This window comes from Corvus cornix, chromosome 1A, assembly GCF_000738735.6.
Source record: "Corvus cornix cornix isolate S_Up_H32 chromosome 1A, ASM73873v5, whole genome shotgun sequence".
In the NCBI taxonomy this organism is placed as follows: domain Eukaryota; kingdom Metazoa; phylum Chordata; class Aves; order Passeriformes; family Corvidae; genus Corvus; species Corvus cornix.
In genome coordinates, this window is record NC_047057.1 from 51,295,776 (window position 1) to 51,320,039 (window position 24,264).

General features: G+C 40.8%; 1 protein-coding gene across 1 annotated transcript in view; it reads left to right on the forward strand.

Moving 5' to 3' along the window:
* MYH9 (myosin heavy chain 9) overlaps positions 1-24,264 on the forward strand; it is a 69,643-nt gene that overhangs the window by 23,773 nt on the left and 21,606 nt on the right. Inside the window, exons 4-15 of the mRNA XM_039570512.1 lie at positions 7,473-7,500; positions 8,233-8,326; positions 13,359-13,451; positions 14,147-14,210; positions 14,762-14,860; positions 15,709-15,852; positions 17,500-17,595; positions 18,676-18,794; positions 19,881-20,033; positions 21,216-21,389; positions 22,174-22,347; positions 22,910-23,024. Coding sequence (XP_039426446.1) covers positions 7,473-7,500; positions 8,233-8,326; positions 13,359-13,451; positions 14,147-14,210; positions 14,762-14,860; positions 15,709-15,852; positions 17,500-17,595; positions 18,676-18,794; positions 19,881-20,033; positions 21,216-21,389; positions 22,174-22,347; positions 22,910-23,024 — 1,353 coding nt within the window. The remainder of the gene's footprint in view (positions 1-7,472; positions 7,501-8,232; positions 8,327-13,358; positions 13,452-14,146; positions 14,211-14,761; positions 14,861-15,708; positions 15,853-17,499; positions 17,596-18,675; positions 18,795-19,880; positions 20,034-21,215; positions 21,390-22,173; positions 22,348-22,909; positions 23,025-24,264) is intronic.

The following is a 24,264-nucleotide window of genomic DNA, read 5'->3' on the forward strand; positions in this document are numbered from 1 at the left end:
TTTTTTTGTTGGTTTTCAGTCAGCTTATGGTATTTGAATAAGCAGGCCTTTCAAAGGGATGGTTCATCAGGAAGGGAGAGGAAGATGAGAGTTTTGTTCCAACCTCTGATAATCCAGAAACTATTTAACCCTTTTCAGGCATGTGTGCTGATGCATTGTGGGTGAGCTTGGTCTTCTTATTGTATCTTCTGGTTACTTCATTGACAGAAGTGTCATGGCACTTAGATATTCCAAGAGATTAATTTGCTTTTTGTTAGTTTTCACCAGAAGTACGTTATTGACGAAATAAAATGGTGAAGGACATGTTCAGAGTAGGTTGGTTGTTGTTATTGGGATTTTTCCCTCCTTTCTCAGACCCAAGACTTTGACTCTCAGAAATGAGATGAAAACATTATTTTGCTGTGTGGTACCTGGAGAGATTTCCTGTGCTTCAAGAACAGAACTCTCAAAAAAGTGTAACATTTTTGCTTTTAGAGAAAACAACCATTTGTCTTAATGTTTCTGTTCCCTGGGTAGCCTGGATGCCAGAAGCCTCAGATCTGTTTTCAGAAGAATTACACTTCTGGTGCTGATGATTGAAACACAGTGCCTGCAAGTGGAGTGGTGTCTTGAGCAAACAAATCATTATTCTAATGCAGCAGATGTATACTGAAGAGGTACATTCTTTACCTCAATTCACAGTCTCCAGGGCCTCAATTTAGAAAATCATATTTTAAAGCTGTTAAACAGCACCTGTTTGTCTATTTGGAACACACACAGAGAATTTTCTGTGTCAGATGGTGATAGAAGATAGAAATTTCATTAGTATCTGGAGCATGGTGTCTGTTTTAATGCCCTGAAAAGTATCTGAAACATCAGTAATAGGTTAGGTCAGTATGGTTATTCTGGTCTACAAAGCTCAACCTGTTTAACTAAGAGATAGGCAGGAGAGGGAATAGACAGCACATAGCTAATGAATAAATTCCATCTCTCTTAGCCAGTTTTCTCCACGTTATTGGAGGCCTCCTAAAGTTTCACCTAACAAAACTCTGAAAATCATTGAGCAATGATTAAACCCTCCTTAACCTTGATGGATTAGTCTGTGAAGGAGCCTGTGCAGCCAGCGCCTTGCCAGTGTTCACTTGGAAGTTAGGTAGTCTCTGGGTTTGGTGTTGAAAAGAAAAAATGCTGAAGCACAGTAACTTCATGATTTTTTACTGACCTTGTTACATTAAGGGAGGAAACACAGTGTTAGGTGTTGTAAGACAAATCACTTTGTAGATCCTCACATGCACCTTGGGACCACTTGTGATTTTCACAAAAGACAGTCCTCAGATCTGCTTCTACAGAATATAGACCTTCAAGTGTTTTGTTTGTAATTCTTAAATGTTTGCATACTTCTCTAAGTTTCCTAGCTAGCAGAACACTTCTGTTTTAACTTGCTTGCTGCCAAGTCATTTCTCAGCTTACTTCTTAGCATTGGGCTGCTATGCTGCACTGTATAGTGAACTGTCCCAAAGTGCACCTTTCTTTTCTATACAATATTCTGTGAGTGCTTCTCAACTGAGACCTGCTCAGATTATGTAGAGGCACACATGTCTCTTTCAAGTTGCATGTAAAGGTCAAGTTCTATTTCCACTAAAACCCAAAAGAACATATCCTGTGGTTTCACAAGTGTGTTTTCCAGATTTGTCCAAGTTTCTGATGCAAAGGGTGACATGAAATTTGGATACTAGTTATGGAGGATACTGGTTTTGATGCAAGTGGCAAGAAAAGATGTACATTGTTTCTAATTTTCTTAAATGTTTTACATGCTTGGGATTGCTTGAGATTTCTAAATGCAGCTCTAAAAATCTGTGTCTTGAGATGTGGTTTTCAAGAGAACAGGGAGCTAAAAAAGAGTCCGGTTGCCCACTTGTTTTTTAGTAGTTACCACACCCTTTTTGCTTCATTCCTGTAAACCAGAGCAGGAGTTCTCTGGCAGTCACTTATGTAATGGTTCAGCCCCTGCTGTCAGTCTCTCTGCAGTTCACTGTTTTAGTATCATGAGCTGCCTGAGCCTTTTGCAGGCTGTATACTAGTTCTTCTTTTCTGTCAGAATTTCATAAACATTTGCATAACCTAAAATTACAGCCTGCAACTTGTTTTCTCCTATCTCCAGATTCAGTTAAGGAGTGCTAGAGAAGGGGAGATATGGGCTCTAGTCCAAAAATGTCTTGGGGGAATAAATATTTGCATTTGACCCAGTAGGTTATATTTCATTTTTCAAAATGAAACTTATTTTTCTCCTTGGGACTGTTTTCAAACTTCAGCTAATGCAGAGCTGAATCTTGGCACTGCAGTATTCCTGCCAGCTCAAGTGATTTTTCTTTTTTTTCTCTCCTGGTTTTTTTTCCTAACATCTTGAAGCTCTATTGTTGAGAGCTGTCTTGGATATGCTATGTTTCTCCTTCATTTGATTTCTCTTTTCTCTTTCTTTTTGTACTTGATGATAGTTTATTAACATTTTGAAACTTCTCTATAATGTGTTCCTTAAATGACAATGCAAAAACAGGTTCTCGGGCTCTGTTCTGGTGTTCTCCTGGAGTGTTTTTGATCCTATTCAAGCCAGCATGTAGGTTAAAGCACCACAGTGAACATATTTGATTAGGTCTGATGCCAGTGGGGTTGTTCCGTGTAGCACAGTGTGTCAGGTCCCTGGGGCTCCTCCTGCGTTAAGAGCCCTGAGGAAAGGACACGAGATGTAAAATTATGTTGATGTTGGAAGAGAAGTTCGAGGAAGCAGTAAGGAGCTGAAACTACGGTGGTGAAAGCACGGTGGAAGCACTTAGATGCATTTAAGAGCAAATCTAGCAACTGGGCTCTGTGAGTTGGCCAGCCAGCCCGTTGCCCAGGCTGGGCTGCAGGCGTTCGGTGCGCCGGGGAGCAGTGCGGTAACGGGAGCGCGGAGGGCCGGGCTGCTCCGGCCTGCCAGACGCTCGTGGTTAGGAGGTGGGTGGTACCATGGAGCTATGGTTAAGCTTTTAGCCTTAATGAGTCAGCTATAGGCAGGGGACTGCAAGCCAGGCTTTGCCTTTCAGCTCCACTTCCTCTTAGCTGGAGAGGTGATGTCACCATTGTGTGAATGCTATATTACTTCTCCTTTTATGGAGATGAACGGGCTTGAAACGAGAGTCACTCATGCAGAGGAAGTGGGTGATAAACGCCTGGTAGGATGTTCTGTAACTGAGATGTGGAGCTTAAATTGCACATTCTCTTCTAGCCTCCTAACCTTTTTCTTCTCCCATCCCAAAACATTTAAAAACAAAATTCAAGAGTTTGGAGCCATATTAATTTATCAATTATGCCAATATATTTGACCACAGCAGTTCAGCATTCATTCAGATTTGTTGTTTTGCAGTAGTATATTTGGTTGAGTACTTTCTATGTACAAGATGTCTCTTTTGTGAAAACAAATTTTGGTTTGATTAAGTTTTTAATGTATGCTGAAGCAGTCAGCAGTCTAAAATGCAGTCTTTTATTCTTGGACTAAAGAAAGTCAAGAATAAGTTACATATTATGGGGGTTTTTACATAGTAAAATTAATCTACTGATCTTATTATACCATACTGCTGTATAGTTTAAATTTGAAGGATATTTTACTTCCTGAATTTCTGGATGTGTGAGGCTGCTGTGCCGTGTGATCACTTGAATACTATGGTGATGAGAACTGAAGAAGAGCCTAGATAAAAAGCTTTCCTTGTCAGCTGGTTTGAAATACAGAACTGTTGCTATAATTAACTAATGAGTTGTTATTCTGGATTGTTTTTAATAAGTGACTCTGTTTAGGATTGAAAAGCAGATGCAGATTTCTTTTAATCAGGCGTTTCTTGATTGTGTTATTATAAGCAACTGAGTTTATGGTACCCAGCACATTCTCTTTTGCTGAGTAGGTTGCTTGCACAACTGACAATGAAGTAAAGGCAAGTGCTGACTGAAGTAGTGCAGTATGCCCATGTTGAATGATCATTTGAAAAAAAAAAAGGGGTGTGAAGGTGGCCTTTTGCCTAGAGACAACTGAATTCTGATTTGTGATAGCACAAGTCAGTATCGTATGGAGAACGAATATTGGCATTTAAAACTGTTCTTAATTTGAAGTGTATCTAAGAGTTATGCTTTGTGTGTGTTAGCTCTTTGCTCCTTTGGTCGGCTCCAGTTTCCTGTTGCTCAACACATTATTTGAGTTGTCTGTCTATACACAATTAGAAGAATTCCAGCTATCTCAATGACTGCTGCTTTGCAGTCCTGGGAAAGAATTTCCCCCGGATTGCAAACAGGAATGTTGCCTTTTATGGCAGTGTCTGCGTGCTCCCAGGGACTTGCCTGCACTCGCAGGTACGTTCCTGCTGACTTAAAGCAGAGGTGACTAAGAGAGCTGCAGTGGGCCACCAGGAAAGTGTGTTGGGGGAGGAAAGCTTCATGCCAAGAGGATTTTGAACACAGTCTGTGACTTTTCCTGCCTGACCACCTTTCAACACCTTGCTCTCTGTTGAGGTGGGGAAAAGTCCTGTGCTTGCCTCTTTGGGACTCCTTAGGGTCAATCCAGGGTGCTGTGGCTACCTTGCCTTACTGAAACAAGGCTGGAAAGAACTTCTCAACTAAGCATGGGAAGACTTGGCATGATTGAGAAGTGTTCAGTGCCAAGGAGCTGCTTGGTATTATTATCTGATGTTGATCATTTCTTTTTCTGTTGGGCAGTCAGTTTATCTGTCTGCTTACTGATATTCTTTTGCTAGATCATCTGTAGGAGGGTAATGGGAAGGCGTGTGCTAGTCAAGTGTTTGGGGCTCCACTGCCTGTTTGAGGAGCTCCAACTCGTAATTCCAAGATCAGGGCTGGTTACCAGGAATAAGGAGCACCTTACTTAATCCTATCTTTTTAAAGGTGGTTTGTTTTTTTTTTTTATTCTTTCTCTCAAATCGACTTCTTAGAAGAACCTCTGTAGTACCTGAATGTGAGCATAACCTTTTCTGGACAAGTGAACTGCTTGTTTGTATTCAGGCTTTTGAAAGTCAGATGTTACTCAGAGGCATAGTCTTGTCCTTTCACATAGCTGCTTTGTGGTGCAGAATTGTACCCAGGTGTTGCACTGCTGAAGAATACATTTCCTTAGGCAATCCATAAATGAGTCATTAGTTATTCCCCTGATCCACCCTCAAAAGTGCCCAGTCATGCAGAGGGCTGGCATGTGCCTGCTGAGCCCTTGACCCACTGGGAACCTTGAGTGTGTGAGGCCTTTGGAGCTGGCTAACATCTACTCTTGGCCTGGCTTTTAGCAAAAGGAGTGTATATCTCAGAGGCAGTGAATAAAATTCAGCACTTGAAAAAATGAATATGCAATTTAAGTAAAGCTGCAGTATCTAGTTTTGAAAGCTTAAGAATTTGCCAGGCCAAAACCGTTTGAGTGGTGATTTTCTTCTACTTGCTTTCTTCCAGTCTTGGGGCTGATCAGCTCTTTCTTAGAACAGTATTAGCAGGGTAATGACAGGTAACATTCTGAGTTTTAACAGGAAAAAAGCAGATTATTTTCCACTCATTTTTTGTGCTCATCTACATATAATCAGTTTCCAGTAAAGAAGCTTAAGGGCAGGAGTTGCAGATATGTAGCACGTGAACCTAATGCTTCCATTATTGATTTCAGAATATTTTAAGAAAATATGGAATCTCAAATTTGTTAGGTTTGCTAGCTTTCCTTATTCCACAAAAGTATGTGGAATATATTCCTCTCTTTATAAACGGGGTGTACAGGAGATTTTTCTTGATGAATGCGGCATTCTTGATGTTAGTACTGAAATGCTAAATGCACTTGCGGCAGCTGTGTTTAAGGGTATAGAAAGTGGTTTCAGGTACTCGAATTCTATCAGACTAGAAAACCATCCCTAATTACAGCTCAATCTCTTTATCTGGCACAAAACAACTTGAATGGTGGCTTAATTATGTCACCTAAGTACTGTCTGGTGGGAAGAATACTGAGTGTGCTTGGTTTATGTAAGTTACGGGGAAACGGACTAGAAAGAACCAGTAGCTAAAATGTGGAGACAGTCACATAAACATACTGATGGAGGTCACCAATTACTGAAATACTTCATTGGAGAGATCCAGTGAATTGCATACTCTCATGGATGTTTGAGGCTTCCTTTCTCTCTCTTTAGAGAGTAGATGTTAGTCGAGTGCAGTGAGTGGAAAAAGGAAAGTGGCAATGACTGAATGAAGTCTAACTGCTGCTGTGTTACTGAGCTTCTCAGACTGAATAACCTGGCAGTCCTCTGGTCTTGAATTAAAAACAAACACACACCTAAAATCAAACAAAAAAACCCACAGCCTAATGGGGATTTTGAGTTTGGTAGCACAGTGTGTTCTGAGAGCCCCAATGGCTCTTGTGGGCTGTCAGTCAATGACTTGCTGTGCCCATCTGTTCCATGTTTCACTGTCCCTGTGATGACTACAAGCTGCTGAGGCTGTTCTGGTGTAGGCACAGGCACTCTACGGTCTTCCTGGTGCTCCCAGCTCATCCTGGTGGTGTGAGGGAATGGGATGCACCCTGGGTGGGGGTAGGTGGAGACAGGGTGTAGGGCAGGGATGACAGGTGAAACAGGGCAGAATCGGGGGATTGTGTGCAGGAGCTGTCACATGAAGGCATGGTGGAAGGATTGGTCAGGACCATGCATGATGAAGTGGAATCATAGGTGAAAACTGAAAGGAGGTTAAAGGTGTGGGAGAAGATAGTGGTGAATAGTCTGGGTGAATTAAGTTCTGTAACTGCAAAGATATCCACAGCTGGGAATTGAACACAGGCGTTAGTATGTCTGCTGGTATGTCAACATGGAAAAGAAAAGGTTTCTGTTGTTACCAACTGCTCTGCTAATACAATAGGGCATGGTGCTTCAAACAGTCAGCTGTATAGGATGTAGGCTGCTGCTCAGTGTTTTAGCTTTTGGGTCCATTCTGTACAAAATAAGTAACAAATATTTTGTTACTGAGCCTCCAGTGTTTGTTTTGGTCTGAAAGCCTCTATTTGATGCGAATCTTTGGGATTTGTAACAGTTGCTGTCCCCCTTTCCCCCTACCCCTTCCATTTTCACTGCTCCGCCGATGACTTCTGTAAGTTAGTATGAGCCCACTGTAATAGGGGCTGAAGGAACAAATAGATGCACATCACACTGCATCTGTGTTGTAAAGAAATGTTCAGTAGGAGACTTCTGCAGTGTTTGTAGAAAAATTGTAATGCAAATAATATTCTTTCTGGATGAAGAAAACTAAATTGCTATGGTGCCATTATACTTTGGCCTATGGTGTGAGGTGGTGTCTTTTGCCAGAGAAGGGGTTACCTGGCTATGTTTCTGAAGATACTTGCCAGTGTTTACTAGTTCATGGTTTTGTCTTCAGTATTGATTTCATTCTGTCAGAGAAATTTAGAGTCCTAGTCTGACTACTCTTTTAAAATTTTTTCCTAGATCGAGAGGATCAGTCCATCCTTTGCACGTGAGTATTTCCAATTGTCAGCTTGTCTGCATGTCACAGTTTGTGTTTTTACATTCTTTGTGGAAGGACTCTCTTAATTTTAAGTGCTGGTAGTGGAATTACAAAATCAGGTAATAAGGAGAGTCATGGAAAGTCCCACTACAGTTCCTCCAGTATATAATTCCTTCTGCAAAATAATTTTTGTAAAAAGTGGAGGAAGGGTGGCTTTGCAACAGCCGCTGTACTCAAACTACTAAAGAAATACAGCTTTGCCAGTTAAAAAGGCTTGGAGTGATCCTTCAGATTTGATGCAGCTGTTATGTTTAAGTCCGTGCATACTGATGAGGCTGATAGAGTAACAGATACTCTTGATACAGCAGTTTGTCTTCTAGACACAGTACAGTTGATTTGCCCTCAGCCATGCTTAAGGAATTGGTATGTTCCTTCTAGCAGTCAGGAGGCTTCCATTTGAAAGATTTACTTCATCACCTTTCACCCCAACCTCTACAGCAGCCTCCAAGTTATTCCTCAGCCACGTGACAGTCTTCGTATCCAAGTGACTAGAAGGCATAGCTCTTTATGGCCTTCCATATTGCAATCCAGCTGCAGCCCATCTTTTTTTTTCCTTGGTTTTAAGGGAGGTGCTGCAATGGCCAGAATGCAGTTAGAGTGTCTGTAGCCCTCTTGGGATTAGAAATATGATAATGTCCCCATACATCTTGTTTGTGAATAACTTGCAGATTTTCTTCGCAGAGGTGAATCAGGAGCTGGTAAAACAGAGAACACCAAGAAGGTCATTCAGTATCTGGCTCATGTTGCTTCCTCGCACAAGTCCAAAAAAGACCAGGTAAGACCTAGGTTTAGTGATGCTTTATTGCTCTGCTGACTTTGGACACTAAATATATACTGGCTGATGTTGGTAAAAGACGTATTGCTCAGTAGAAGCTTAGATGATACCATCTATCAGGGGATTGAGGAGGTCAGTGAACTATGAAACAGTAAATCTGTCAAAAATTGCAAGTCAGGGAACACTGTCCAAAGTCATAACTCCTTTGAATTCGGTGGAGCTACAGCAGGCATGAACTCATCCACAACCCCTTGGATTCGTGGGCAAGTGCATGGGCAAGCGCTGCTACAAGTGAAGCATCACCTGTACTGATCCTTTCATGTGGATGTGTTGCTTATAACCAGTCTAGGCAACTGATCCTTAAAACTGATCCTTCTGTGGAGGAGTTGTCTCCTTTCTTCTGTACCGTTATAGATTAGGTCTGGCCATTGCATGTACTGCCTCAAAACTGGAGAATACAATGATAGGCTAGTGGACGTCAGCCGAAAACTTAGAAATTGTAGGAAAACATTAAAAGGGGGGAAAACAGCCAAGTGTTAGCAGCACATGAGAGGAGGGTGGTGATGATGGTGGGAGGACTTTAAAGATGTCTCACTTATATTTTTTTCCCCTCCCTCTCCCCCGATGGACTATTGCCGAATTCTTCAGTTGTATCCTCGTAGGTGAGCTGCACGTTTACTGCACGTTCTGCACCAGGAATGCGTTTTCTGTCCCATTGTGTGATTTTTTTGAGCAGCTTTTCACTCCACACCAATAATCACTTTCTGCAGCTAAAGCAAATCCATAGACAATTCACAATTTTTTTTTTTTTTGTGTGTGGTACACAGTAATCTTTTTGTAAGGATGTTCAGTTGGAGACTGTAGAGATTTCAAGAATACTTGTGTTCTGTGCTCAATACCAGTTTGCCTTTAAGGTTTTTCTTGCAGGATTTTCCCAGATACATACCATTTTAGAAGTATTCCTCCAGGGCAATAGGACTGGACAAGGCTTTCCTAGAATCTTAAGCATACAGTGTGTGGTGTTCCTTCTAAGACCAAATGTAGTTAAGTATTTAGCCAGGGTATTTCAGGGCTGTGGGCTTGTTAGCCAGATCTGAACACGTTGGAAATTTCATTATGAAAGCCAGGTGTGTCCACTGCATCTCTGCATAAGAGTTTTCCTATAGTAGCTTAATGTGTAGGCATGTCTAATGCATATAGAGTATATAAATAAGAAGGCATTTCTGCATGCAGGCACACTGTGTGTGTGCCTGCACATAATAGTAACTAACTTCTGGAATCCAACCGAAAAAAAACCCATTCTATGTGCCAAAATTTCAGACATTAGAAGGCTTTTTCCATGGTCTGTCAGTAGCTGTATTTAGAAACATTCTCCTTTTTTCTTTTTTTAAGTGCGGAAAATAGAATCATGGGGTTGAGTTAAGTATTCTTCCACTGCTTGTCCATGAGTAAAATTTGAACCACCAAAGCAGGACAGGCAATCTGCTTAGGAGAATAAAACAGTCCTAAGTTGGGCTGGTTGGTGATTTGCCCAGGTTTGATACTTAATTTTTTTTCCCTAAGTTTTGGTTTTTTCCAAAAAGTCCTGCAGCTCACATTTTGTGGCTAAGCTGACCTTACCAGAGGGGATTTAGAGCTGGAGCTTCTGAATGTTAATCAGCAATGAGTGCTCTCTGCAATACTTCTTTACAGAGCAAACTTGGAACCAGAGTATAAGAGCTTATGATGATGAATATGTTTAATTTTTTGAGGATCTCAGGTATACTGGTCATGGCAGATTTTTGTCTTTAGTTAGTATATGATAGTGTTGAACCTTTATGCGGCAAGACTAGGCAAAGAACTTAACCAAGGATATTATAGAAAGTAGTGGTACTTTCTTTACCATGAACTTTTGGATGTAAACCAGTGTTTTTCCAAGAATCAGGGCAGAATTGGTTTTATAAAGCCTATTCTTTAACTCCAGCTCACTGGTTTTGGAGGTAGTGGTGCATTCCACCATTCCCAGCGCATTATTCTATTCAGCTAAATAAGCTTCTAGCTGCATGGTGTGACTTCCAAGCACACTAAGACTCCTTAGGGGGTGTACTGAATCTAATTCTAGAAACTTTTTTTTTCATTTATTGAAACTTTTATTTATGGAAGTTGAAATCCATATTTTCCCATGTTTAATCTCAGCTTCTCTACCATCTTCTTAAATCATGTAATGTTTTTTCAAGATGTGAATGTTTGCAGCTAATTGGAAATTCATGAGTAATAGTAGCTAATATTTAAATATTTGTAACAAAAGTTAGGTTACTGATGATATTTCTCCTTTCCCCATCCAGCCACTGGTGTTGGGATTTAGTTATTTGATAATCTCTCACATGACTGCAGAGAAAAATACGAAAGCAAATCCCTGAAGTGCAAAAAACAAAACAACGAACTCCAACAATCCAGACAAACAACCCAAGTGCCCTCCCCCATATTTTTTTTTAATTGCATGCTGTTAAAGGTAGATTTGATTTCTGGATGCCTTTCTCCATACTTTCTGAAGTAAAAATGGCTGGCAAAACTTTTATCTTGCTTGGAAACATTCCAAAAAGTGTATGAGATGCAAAAAACTCAGAGTACAAGGTAGATGTCAAGGACTTTATTTGAAATTGGTGTTGCTGAAATGATTTAAATTGGTGTTGTAATTTCAGAGCAGTAGAAAGAGAGCATACTGAAGAGTTTTGGGAACTGCCCAACCACAGGCTAACAGACCCAGTGGTTTTTCTGCTTCTATTTTCATCAGGAATATTGCACATACTTCAAATGCGTGCCAAGTGTTAAACAAATTTGTTTCAGGTCAAGGAGTTGCAATTACAGGTGCCAGGAAATTGGTACCATCTTAATGATAGGAACCTTAGGATTTCTAGAAAGCTTGTGATGGACAACTTTGCAAAATTACCCATTGTATAATAAGAATGAAATATCTTCCATTAGTGAAAGGTGACCATCAAAATTTAAGGTAAAAAAATCCCCAACAAGCTCCACCCAAAAACTTTTTAAAAATTTTGAATGTAATGGATTTGCCTTTTAAAAAGACAGTGTGCAGTGGGGAATGGGTACAGTAATTGCAGACACTTAGTCTTGTGTGCTGTTACTGTGGCACGCTGAGAACTTGGGTTTTCCCACTGTGTCCTGGTGCTGAGGCAAGTCAGGAAAACTCAGGTAATTTGACCAACTCTTCAGCATTTTCCTTTCCCCAGAGCTTCATATTGTTGTGAGGCCAGGCTGGCATTCTCTATGCATATTGCTACCTTGGTGTTTAAAGGGACGTAATCACCTCTAGACTACAATTTACCAACACCTACTTGAAATGAATGGCACTTTTTCCTGAGGTAGTAAGTAACAGTAGGGTCTATTATAGGGATTTCCATAAACCTCCAGTCTTTGTGTAGCTAAGTATGGCCTTGGTTTACTTTTAGACAAATAATTAAAATAGATTTGATGTCAAAGCCTGATTTCTCTTCCCTCCTTGTTCCATAGTTGGTTTTTTTTGTGTTGCTGTCATCTCCCACTTGAATAGTAACGAACTGCAGTTAGAAGCAGAGGCCTAGGACGTCACTGCAGGATGGGGAAGACAAATAGTGTGAGGGAGGAGCATTCCAACCTAAGTGCATGTGGCAGAACACAAGGGGAAATGAGACTAACACACAGTTTCCAGGACTGAACCCTAGTTTCAAGGTTTTTTTCCTTGGAATGTCAGATGCTGGGTCTGTTGTGAGAGAGATGAAGTCCCAGCTCAGGTTGCCTTCCCAGGGCTAAGCCCCTTGTTATACATACTTGATGGTGAATGAAGGTGTTTGCAGCAGCTACCCCTTCTGTGTATGCGCAGTTCCACCAGGGCTGGGGGTCTTGTTTGGCCTTGCACTTGACAAGTGTGAAGTGAAGTGATTGTGGAAGTCAAAAAAAAAAGACTTCTAGAAGAACTGTTCATTGTACGCTTTCTCATATATCTTTCTCTTTTTTTTATTGTCTGTATTTTTAGAGACACTGTGTAAGAACTAATCTGTCTTTGAGAACAAATGGGAACAATTTTCCTTTAGAAGTAACCTTAAATAGTTTCCCCATAAATTCCAGTTCTCACAAATCAAACTTCATTTCCATCTGTTTTGCACAGGCAGTCTTGAGTACTTACTGATAACTGCTAAAAAGAGAAACATTAATCTAAACTGTAATTTTGTGTCTCCAGAAGCTTTTTAGTTGATCTTGAAATATAGAGAACTCCATGCTTTTAGCACAGAGGACAAATAATTTTTAAGAACAACCAGGAATACATCTAGAGCCTGCAGGGAAAGTTGTATATGCTGCAGTGGTCTAGTACTGGGCAGGGATGAAAGTTCTGAATTTCTTTTTCTACAGTTCCAGCATTTTGTGCTCCTTGAGGGGAGGAGTGTGTGGATATGGCAGCAGAATGCAAGCAATCATGCAGTTGGTGGGATACCACTAATTCTCTTTTTGGTGTGTGCCTCCTTACAAAGGAGATTTTTGCTTGTTTGTACTTTATAAGGTGTAGACTCTTAGAAAAGTGCAAGCTTTTGGTTTTGTGTTTGGTTTTTAAAAAGCATTAGACCTTTTCAGACTAACTTCTTAACCTACTAGTAGCAGTGTTCAGAGCTGTCTTTAAGTAGCAAGATAGGATTTACCTCACTCTTCCAGCCTCTGTGGCAGTACACTTCTGCGATGAGGGCCTGGTCTTGGATGGTGGTATGGTGTTTCACTTTCTCCCTGGGAAGTCGGCGGGATGTTACAGCCAAGTGACTTTGAAGGGCTTCTGTTAACAGAAAGACAGCACTGGGAGGAAGGGAACAAGGCATATTTATGAATGTTTCTGTTTAACCCAGATAACTAATGAGTCTCCTTTGAAGGTTTAAGTGATCATCTCCTAAGGTTTAATGTGGCTTCTCTACAGCAGATGCCAAACTAGTGTGAATTGAAACTGCAGCGCTGGTTTGACCCAAGGTTAATGCAGTGAACCACTACCTATTAATTTTGGATTTCTCTCTAGGGAGAACTGGAGAGACAGTTGCTCCAGGCTAATCCCATCCTGGAGGCCTTTGGAAATGCCAAGACAGTAAAAAATGACAACTCCTCAAGATTTGTGAGTATTATTATGTCATGAGTATATTCAAAAAGTGCATCAAAAGTGTATTTTACACTTCCCAGAGTATTCTGATTTTGGGATATTGCTGTCAGGGATAGAATAACTGAGTGACTTCCTTTAAATTAATCTGGGAAGTTGATTTCATTCAGTGAATTATCCAGAAAAGATCTTTTAGGTCTCTAGAATGAAGAGACCAGACCCTGTGCCAGGATCATCTGTGCTGATTTTTATTGTAATCATTACAGTCAGTTTTATCTTGGAGAGCAAATACTGGTCCTTACTGTGCTTGCTTTGGAGAGCAATGGGCAACATCTGAGAGGCAGGTGGGGGAGCTGGAGCTAAATAAAAATAGTTGAAGCTAACACTGAAAGAGGTGGAACTGTCAAGGTAGTGTGCAACATGTGAAATTGAAGGGACCCTGGTTGTGAGAAATCTAGGTTGAAACACTGAGTGTAAGTTGTAGGCTGTCACAATGACAGAAGTGCCTGGAAGTGCTTGGTGTCTTTTTTTGTTAAATTGCTGTTGTGATCAGCAGCCATTGCCTATTGGCTGACCTTATGCTTTGCCTAAAACCTGCCTGACCTGTTCCAAGTTTCCTTTCCTGGATTAAAAAGAGATGGTTTACTTCTGTTGTTTACTGCTGTTACCAGATAGAATGAATACTAATTTTAATGCTGTTGTCTTCCTCTTAGGGCAAATTTATCAGAATCAACTTTGATGTCAACGGCTACATTGTTGGAGCCAATATTGAGACCTGTATCCTTTCTGTAACCCCTTGAAAGGAGAAGTTCAAGGCTCTAGAGGTGACAGGAATGGTACCTAGCAGTCTCTTCACAACTGACTTAGGTTGAGAAAGCGGTTGGAAACGCTCTAAATTTCTGCTATCAAGATCATTGTCGTAGTCTTCTGTTTCCTCATAATAGTGTTTTGTGACCTTTTGTGATCATGGTGCAGATCTTTTCAGAATGAATGAATGAATTCTAATCCTGAGAGATGAAATGCAAGCATAAACTGCAGTAATATGAATAGGTGTGGAATTTCATAAGTCATTCTCACTTCTGTCCAAGACAAGTGGGGATTGATGGCCACTATTTTTTTGTTTCTTACCAGTTAAGTCTCTCTTACCATGGTCATCATTCACAGGCTGGCAGAACTGAGACCAGAAGCTTGGTGGGTTGTTGACTGATAATGATTGCTAAGTCAATACCCCTGTCAGTTGGCATGAGGAGAACATCAGGTAGTTTTTTTTCCTACCGTGGAATAGGAAGTGATTTGTATGTCCTGTCACATGCCTTGACTTTCTGAAGATCTGCTGGAGAAGTCACGTGCAATTCGCCAGGCCAAAGAGGAGAGAACCTTCCACATCTTCTACTACCTGCTCTCTGGGGCAGGGGAGCATTTGAAGAGTAAGTATGATTGTGTTGTGATGAGGGAGTCCCATAACTACAACAACAGGGGGTTCAGAACTAGGACCTGTAGACTAGGACCTGTTCTTCACAGCTCCTTCTCTCTGCCTTTTAGATATGGTCAGCTCTCCTCCACTTCCATCTGCCCTCCCCCTGCACTTCTCAGTTCCTGAAAACTTGCTTCTCTGGTTCCTTCCTGCACTTGTCTCCTTGCCAGCAATGACTCTACGCCCTTCCTTATCTAAATCACTGTCCCATGTTTAGTCTAGTCTTGCATGATGTAAACCATTCTGGTGCAGGAATGGTCCTGCTGTGATGTACTCGGCATGTAACTGAGGGGAGCAAATCTGCAAGCCTCTAAGAAGCTCTAGCAGTCTGGGATCCCAGCACACCTTGCTTTAATACCTCAGCCTGGTAATCTGGGTCTGTGTTGTGCAAGAGCTGCAAATTGCTCTGCAGGAATGACAAAGGGAGAGGACTTTCTCATAGCTGCTACTGTTTCAAGAGTTAATATATGAACTTTTATCTGACTTGAAACAAGCGAGGTATCTGAAATTAAAGGCAATTATACTTTCAAGTTAATCCCTGCTTTTTGCAGATTTAGGGTGTAATGATGAGTGACACTGCTTTGGTGGTGTAGTCCAGAGGAAGGAATAGCAGGAAATAACACAGAAGAACTCTGTGTTTATCTAAAATACATTAAATATTCAACCTGAAGTAAAACTGGCCTTAACCCCAGATTCATCCAGGACCTGGTAGTGTATGCAAGTCAGAAATTTGGTATTGGTGGTAGCTTGTTGTCTGTTAAAAAAAAACCATAGCAACTTCTTTGTCAATTCTTTCCTAAGATGATCTGCTGCTGGAGCCTTACAACAAATACCGCTTCCTTTCCAATGGGCACGTTACGATCCCGGGTCAGCAAGACAAAGACATGTTTCAGGAGACCATGGAGGCAATGAAGATCATGGGCATCCCAGATGAAGAGCAGATAGGTATGAATATGCAAGGAATAAAAGAGGGAACAGGCCATGGCTCTTGAGCTGTTTTGTTCTGATGTTCTTTTTTTGTTTTGGTTGGATTTGTTAGCTTTTTGTTTAGGGTTTTTCTTGGTTTTGTTTTGCTTGTGTCCCCTGCCCCAAGTGTAACAAAATTGAGTGGCTTTGGAGTGACCCACCTCAGGATCTACCAGCACAGTTTCAGTTTATACAGTTAACTTTAGAAGTCAAGCAGCTAATAAAAACATGGTTCTCCTTGCTGTTTTTGTTCCCACTCTGAGGCTGGTATACTCAATTTATGAAAAACACATCCCAGATAAAAGAATCCCCTCATTCTCCTATGCAGTGCATGGCTTGTGTGCTCCCCCTATCCCTTAGCAGTGGCTCTAAAGTACCTGATCCAACCACTGCTGGATTAGTCCTTTGAGAATGGGCTGGTCGTAGTGCCTTTCTTTCCAGCTTAACACTGAACTGCTGATCAGAAATTAATATTGTCTGATACTGGGAGCACAGTAGCATGACAGTGAAAATAGAATTGCACGCAGCCAGCACAAAGCGCAGTGATACGTATTCACCAGAGCTCTGTGCTCTCTCATTCATGATCTGCCTCACTGGTTGGGAATCAGTGTTCTGCAAAGTCTCACTTTCAAAATGTATGTGGTCTTCTAAAGTTAAGACTGTTACTTTCTTCACTGAAGCAAGCAAGCATCTGTTGTGCTTTGAGGTCACCACCTCCTCTGCTGCAGGCTGCAGCTCTTGTGTTTGTAGGGAATATGTACCTGTGCCATAGGTACTGCTCTTTACAATCCGGCCTACTATAAATCCATGCTGTGTATGCCAAAATCGGCATAAACAGGTAGAAGTTGGGGGACAAAAAAATCTTTGTTATGAGATCCACTTTCAAGTGACTGACAGTTTGCTTTGCTCAAGGCAACTGGACCTTACTATGCAATGAGCTTTGACTGATACATGATGAAAATTGAATTGAAGTTGTCTTCCCTGTCTTGGCATCTGATGGTGCTTTTTTGACATGCATCGTTTGAAGAGTATGAATATATCATTAGCAATGGGGTGGGGTGCTTCAGCATATAATTAGTAATAGTTACAGTACAGGCACTTTCGCCCACATCCTGCTGCCTTCTGTACATTATAATGTGTGTCTGTAAGGACTACACGTCTTGGGCAGGAAATTGAAAGTGTTTCAGGGTTAAAGAAACAAAATCTTTAATTGGGGTGTACTCTTAACTGTCTCTTTCCTTTGTTCAACAACAACTGTTGAGGAAAATTGAGTATCAAATTCATTGAGTTTTGATTCTCAAGCAGAGAACAAGTGTTTTATTAAAAAATACAGATGTTGTAGGTGGCACTTTACCCTCAGTCCTGTCTCTAACTGTTTTATAGTGATGTTGAGAATGGGTAAATTTCTGGGCTGTTTAGTCTTGCATAGGAATGACAAGGCAAGTCCTTTGTCCTGAATGGGAGTTATTTAGAGGAGTAGCCAGTGGTATTTTCTCCCAAATTTCAGAAGGATTTTTAGGATGCTGAGGTGGGTCTCTTAACCATGTCAGGAAAGGTAAGTGGGTCATATCAAGGCTTTTGGTGATGTCTGACACTAAGCTATTATTATTACTATTATTTTAAAAGGTCTGCTGAAGGTTATCTCAGGTGTTCTTCAACTTGGCAACATAGTCTTCAAGAAGGAGCGTAATACAGACCAAGCCTCTATGCCAGACAATACAGGTAACCAATCTCTTCTCCCACACCAAAGAAAAGTGCAGGAAAAAAGCCTACAGGAAGTTCTTGCAAGTGGGAGAGTGTATTACAGTATGTATGGAGTGCTGGAGTCCTGTTTTTCCATAAGGTGAATTATTTGTCAGAGGAGCTGCTGTGCTCTGTACAAATACACACTGTTGTGCCAGGCGTGTGTTTGCAGCCACCCATGGGCAGGAATGTGGCACTGTTCCTGTGTCAGGGCTAGGCAGGAAGTACACGTGATGAACAGATGAAAAAGATTACTCTACTGGAATATGTGGAGTGTGTGTTTTAAAGGAGCTACAGTAATTGCTCCTTCAAACCTATATTATCAGATTTTAAGGAATGTTCTTTGCTGCCTATGTAGGTAGTCTGGTAACTGTAAGAGTTAAGGTGGTGGATAGTTTTATGGTGGGTATAAAGCATGTGTACCTATTTTAATTGCACTGCCCATTGTTGAATGTGTAAACAGTGCCATTATTCATGTGATAGAAGACTATTTGTTGGAAGACTTAACTCAGACCTTCATTGTAGATGTACTGCAGAAGTGCAAAGGTTGCTACTTTATCTCTAAATGGGGTTTTTTGGCTGTTATTCTTAAAAATATGGTCTAAATGCCATTTTAGGGAGGAGAGTAAATCATTTGGGTTTTGGGTCTCAAATCTGAAATAGAGAGTTGCCTCAAAGACTGATCAGTAGATGAAGACAGAACAATTAGCTTGATTAAGAAATCCATTATCTGATGTATTTTTAAATTGGTTACGGACAGTGACCTTTCTGAAGCTTCTGTATTATGACTTAGTAGTATGAGGCTATTGCTTCAAATGTACTCTAGTGGCTTCTGGAGAAACTCAATAAGCTGTAGTATTGGTTGCAAGAGGGGTTTTTTGGACTTTTTTTGGTTAGGAAGATACTTTGTCTCAGCAACCTGTTCTTCGTTTAATGTTTTTTGTCAGCTGTTTCCTGATTTTTCTAAAGACAGTTCCCAGAATGTTTTCCTTTTTTTCTTGCTTTCTACGAAAAAAACAGAATAATATGAATCTTTTTGTTTCCTCCTACCATCTTTAGCTGCTCAGAAGGTGGCTCACCTTTTGGGTATCAACGTGACAGATTTCACTAGAGGCATCCTGACTCCTCGCATCAAAGTTGGGCGAGATTATGTCCAGAAAGCTCAGACCAAAGAGCAGGTAGGCATTCTCAAAAAGTAAACAAGTACTTTGGTCTCTACTCTTACTGCTGCACAGCTAACGAATGTATCAGAGGTTTCTGTAGTGTTTACTAACCATCTTTATGATTGCAATGTATGGCAAGCACACCTGATGAATATTGTAGCATAATATATTGCTTCTAGCATAATATATTGCTTGCTCGTGTAATGTGTATAAAGATAGAATTCACCCTTGTCCCTTAGCACTTATCTGAGAAAAAAACCAGAGGGAACACAAGTCCCCTAATTTTGGTGACTGGCTGTCCTTGGGGACTTAGTAGTTTCAATGTGGTGTGCAAGGCTGACATTTTCAAGTTGGTGCAGTACAGGAAGCACTATTTTTGAGTAGGTCAGCTATTAAGATAGAAGAATTTGCAGCTCACCCTTGAAATTGATTGGAAATTTTGTAATGCTCTTGACTGGTCATGCTGTAAATGAAACCTGACCTAGGAGCTAGTGGCCTGCTTGAATGGAGCAAACCCCTGTGCTTACTCATTGCCTGACTTCTTTATGAACACAGCATTATCCTCTGAATAAAGAAACATGCCCCTGTAACATGGAAGGGATTGGTAAGAGATTGAAGTCTGGAAAAAGTTGCAGGTTGCCTTTCCATGCTGCTTTTGATGTTTATTTTCTTACTACACATAGTATTTGTGTCAAACACGGGTAGGGTAGTCACAGGGAGGGATTGGGCTTCACAAATCCAAAGTTACAAAAAGAATTTAAATCCATATCTTTGGGCCTATGAAATACACCATGTCTTTGGAAGTGACTGGGCATAGTTTTTCTTTCTTTAATACCAGCTCTTGTTTTCTCCAGCAGGCAGGATCTTGAAATTTGGTTTTGACATACTAATATAGAGACAAATTCTTTGCTCTTGTATATGGAGTATCACTATGCCATCTACTTTTGATTGGGAATAAACTGAAATAAGCCTTGTTCAGTGAATTTCGTGGTGGAGAGAAAAATCTCAGAATACATTTGTGCTCCTAGATCCTGAAATAGTGTAAACTATGCCTTTCTTTGGTTTGTCATGCAACTCCTGATGTTTATGTTTGCTATTTAGGCTGATTTTGCCATTGAAGCACTGGCTAAAGCCACTTACGAGCGGATGTTCCGGTGGCTGGTTATGCGCATCAACAAGGCTTTGGATAAGACCAAGAGACAGGGTGCATCCTTCATTGGAATCCTTGACATTGCTGGCTTTGAGATTTTTGAGGTAAGGAGATGTCAGGTCCTTGCACTCAGCACAGTTTAAAGTGGAGCAAAGACCGCTGAAGGAGATAACTTTACAACCGGAAAATAACACACTCTTGGAAAGGATGTGAAGCCCACAAAAAGGGGGAATCAGCATCAAATCTCATGCAAGATAAGTGTAGAAGAGGAAGAACTGAAGGAAAGTTGAGGGAGAGAGGGGAAATGGGAGCTCCTTCTCTAGATGACAGTGAGCTGTTAGGCCAAACTGTTACAGGATTCTATGAAATAATTTTAGGATGTGGTTTGCATTATAGTCTGAAGCAGCCACAGACTGCCATCAGAAAAGAAGTATCCTCCCATTATCCCAGCCAAGCATCTCCTGTCAACCTGAGTTATGCTACGCTGGGTCTAGCTCATGAACTGCTGCAAAATGAATTGGACCAATTTATTCATGAAATAGAAAACTTGAAACACAGAAAAGTTGGGGTTTGGGGTTTTTTTTTATTGGTTGGGTTTTGTGAGGTATTTTTGTTTCCTTCCCCCTCTGATAGGTGTACCTTTGGCTCCATGGTTGCTGGATCTCATGGAAAGGAGAGGAACAGAAATAACATAGTTAAGAATTATTGAAATGTGCAGGAAGTAGAACAGGACCACTGTCTTTAGAAGCTGTGTTATGTTTTGTGTGGTCAAATGTAAAAATGCACTGTGGGTTATTAACCTTATCCTTACTGTTTGAAGAAATTGGGAAATTCTGAAGAAATTTCCCTCACTTTCACTGCTCTGATTTTATATAAGGATTAAAATGGGACTTTCCAGTCCACAGGCTTTTAGAAATTCGTCTTCAGGCTTCTGTTGCTGCTTCTTCCTATGAAGAGGACTTGCTGGCTCTCCATTTGTGAGAAAACTAGAGTCCTTTCTGTTCCCGGGTTAAGTAGCTGCTGTAATTCTGCTGCTGTTTACAGCTAAACATTCTTTTGCAAAGTCTGAGAACCAATGTGTATGAACTTCCCTAGGGATTGCAGCAATGTGCAGTGACACGTGACAGAACAGGCAGTTCATATCCAAAGGGGTTATTGACAGTGGACTGTCTGCCCCACTCTAGCTTAGATTCCTGAACTGCAGAGATGATCTTTTGTGCTAAGAGAACAGTGGTTGTGTCTTCACAGCAATTGCTCAAACATCTTTCTACCTTTTTCTTCATTAGCTGAACTCCTTTGAGCAGCTGTGTATTAACTACACAAATGAAAAGTTGCAGCAGCTCTTTAACCACACCATGTTCATTCTGGAGCAAGAGGAGTACCAGAGGGAGGGCATAGAGTGGAATTTCATTGACTTTGGCCTGGATCTGCAGCCCTGCATTGACCTCATAGAGAAGCCGGTAAGTTCATTGTTTTACTGTCGACCGGGAAATGGCTGCACTGATTTTGTCACTGAGGACATCACCTCTGCCTGTAGATTGGAAACTGGCCCTCTAGCTTTTGTAATCTTCTCCTGACACTCTAATGTGATTAGAAGCAGTAGCAAACAGTTTCTTCTTTGTCTGAAAGTGTGTCACCAATAAGGCTGTTAGTATCAGTTCTGTAGGAAACACTGCATGAAAATAGATCTAATCTATTTCCTCTCACTAAGTTGTCCTCACTTGTGTGGGTCTGCATGGTGCTAGATGTACGTGCAGCTTGCCATAAGTGATGTGAACTTCCTTGCTTAACTACAGATGTGATGAGAAGCTGTGAATCTCTGTTGCTTTCATTCTGCTCTAATGAAACCTGAGAATTTCCAAATTTCATAGTAGATATTCCAGTAGTAAGGACTAGTTTGTGAAACTTTCTGCTATGGCCTTTTGCATTTAGACACCTGAATATATTTAGAGAACTGCATAATAATATTTCTTCTATTAAAAAATATTTTTTCCCAAAAAACAATCTAGACAAATGTCACAGAAGAGACTTTCTCATTAAAATGGTCAGGATTTAGATAAGGATATTGAAGAACTATTAACAATTTCCAGTACAATGGAAATAGTTTAACTGATACCACACAAGAGGTGAATGTGATGTGGATCAGGCTTAGGTATCCTTTCTTTTCTCCTCTAGCCATTTAAAGGTGCTAATTATTGTTGCAGTTGTGTAGTTAATAATGTTTTGATGTTTCCCTTCTTTAAGGCTGGGCCTCCTGGTATACTGGCCCTGCTGGATGAAGAGTGCTGGTTTCCAAAAGCAACAGACAAAAGCTTTGTGGAAAAAGTTGTTCAAGAACAAGGCACCCACCCCAAATTTCAGAAGCCAAAACAGCTGAAAGACAAAGCTGACTTCTGTATCATACATTATGCTGGCAAGGTAAAGAATTAATAACTAAAATGTGATGGTTGGAATACTTAATTCATAAGCACTGCTTCTTAGAAATGGCTACTTACCAAAACGGTTCCCTATGAGAAACCATCAGAAGATTTCATGGAAATGTTCCATTGCAGAGGACCTTACAGGGCCTAAGGAGATTTGCCTGCAAGTTATATCAACATTTATAGTTCAAGACATGTCAAACTGACAGCAATTTAAATTTGTTCTCTGTCACTTGGTGAGATTGGAGGTACTTTTCAGAAACTTGCATCAAGACTTCATCACCAGAAGTGCTGATGCAGTTGGTTTTTTGTGTCACACTCTGGATGGTACAAACTAGCATTGCAAATCCATTCCCTTTCTGACAGAACAGAACATGCAGCTTTTTGTAAGGGTTGAGAATTTCTAGGCGTGCTTACTTAGATGGCAAATCCAAGAGTGGTTAGGTAATCTGTTGTTGTGCAAACCTCAGTGATGCTTTTACAGACTGTGCCAGATGTTGTTGGATCTTGTGCTGCAGAAAATCGCCCCCCAAGCTTCTTGATGTGTTTACCTTCTCCAGGTGGACTATAAGGCAGATGAATGGCTGATGAAGAACATGGATCCGCTGAATGATAACATTGCTACTCTTCTCCACCAGTCATCGGATAAGTTTGTGTCTGAGCTGTGGAAAGATGGTATGTAATTAAACTTCATTTCATTTGTTTGCTCTTTTTCTGTGTGAAAGAGCTTGAGCATCAGAAGTCTGTGATGAGCTGTTCTGCTTTTTTCCCCTGAAGACTAAGCCACCAAGATGAGCATTATCTGGAACATCCTTTGCTTAGATCATGGTATTTCATTAAAAGTTCACTGTAACTCAAGAGAAAGGTTCACTTGCATCAACTTCTGTTAAGCTTGCTGCATATATAACAATTCTGTCTCGAAATGCTGGGATAAAATATCAATGCACCATTATGAGCCAGCAGCTTGCATAGCTGCAACACTCAAGATCTGAGGCGGAATCTGTTTTCAGTCCTGCAACTAAGTGTGCCCTTTCTGCAGTGGTGTTCAGTATTTTACTCTATCTTCTCTGGGTTTATCTGCTTTTGAGTCTTACTGTCACTTTCTGTGGTAGGTTTTCTTTGACGTCTCTGTCTGTTGCAGAGATGCAGAAGGTTCAGAGAGCCTATTTCTATCAACACTTTCCTATTCTTCATCTAGAACCAGGTGACTGAGAAACCCAGCTGTCGTGTCATGTGTGTGATGCATCCTAGAGCCATGCAAGAAATGCTTCCGTTAACTTCTTTGTCCCTTTGTCATACCTGCCTGTCTTTCTTGTTCATTTCCTCTGCTTTGTGCTAGTAGCTCCTCATGGACTTTAAAACAAAAGTAAAACTCACCTTGAAAGTGGATACAAGAATACAGACACATTCAGGTGCTAAAATTTTCTCTTGCACAACTTGGGTAGGAACAGGTAAAGCAAATCCCTGTCAAGTGTTTGAATGTAGAGCTAGTACAGCTGTATTTCTTGCAAGATAAGGAAGGAAAAATTCTGAGACTACATAGAAACTGAAATCCAGTTTAACATTGGTTTTAGTACTGGGATTTCACTTTAGCAGCTGATAATTTAAAAGAAAGTTTGGCAAAGGAACTCCCACTGGATGAAAAATGGCCATCAGCGAGTTATGCCTAACAAGGCCTTTGCTGTGTGAGACTACTTTTGGACTTGAAATGTCAACTGACCACAGCTTAGTAGTTTTCATTTAGTATTCTTAGCTGGATCTCCTGTTGCAAGTGACGGTCCTTTGTGCTATCTTGAAGTAGATTGCAGGGCTCAAGATTAAGAGGATTGGTACGGCCACAGTCTGAGATGCACTTCTGTGGGTTTCCCTGTGATGTCATCGAGTAACATAACCTTCTTTTCTTTCTGATAAGACA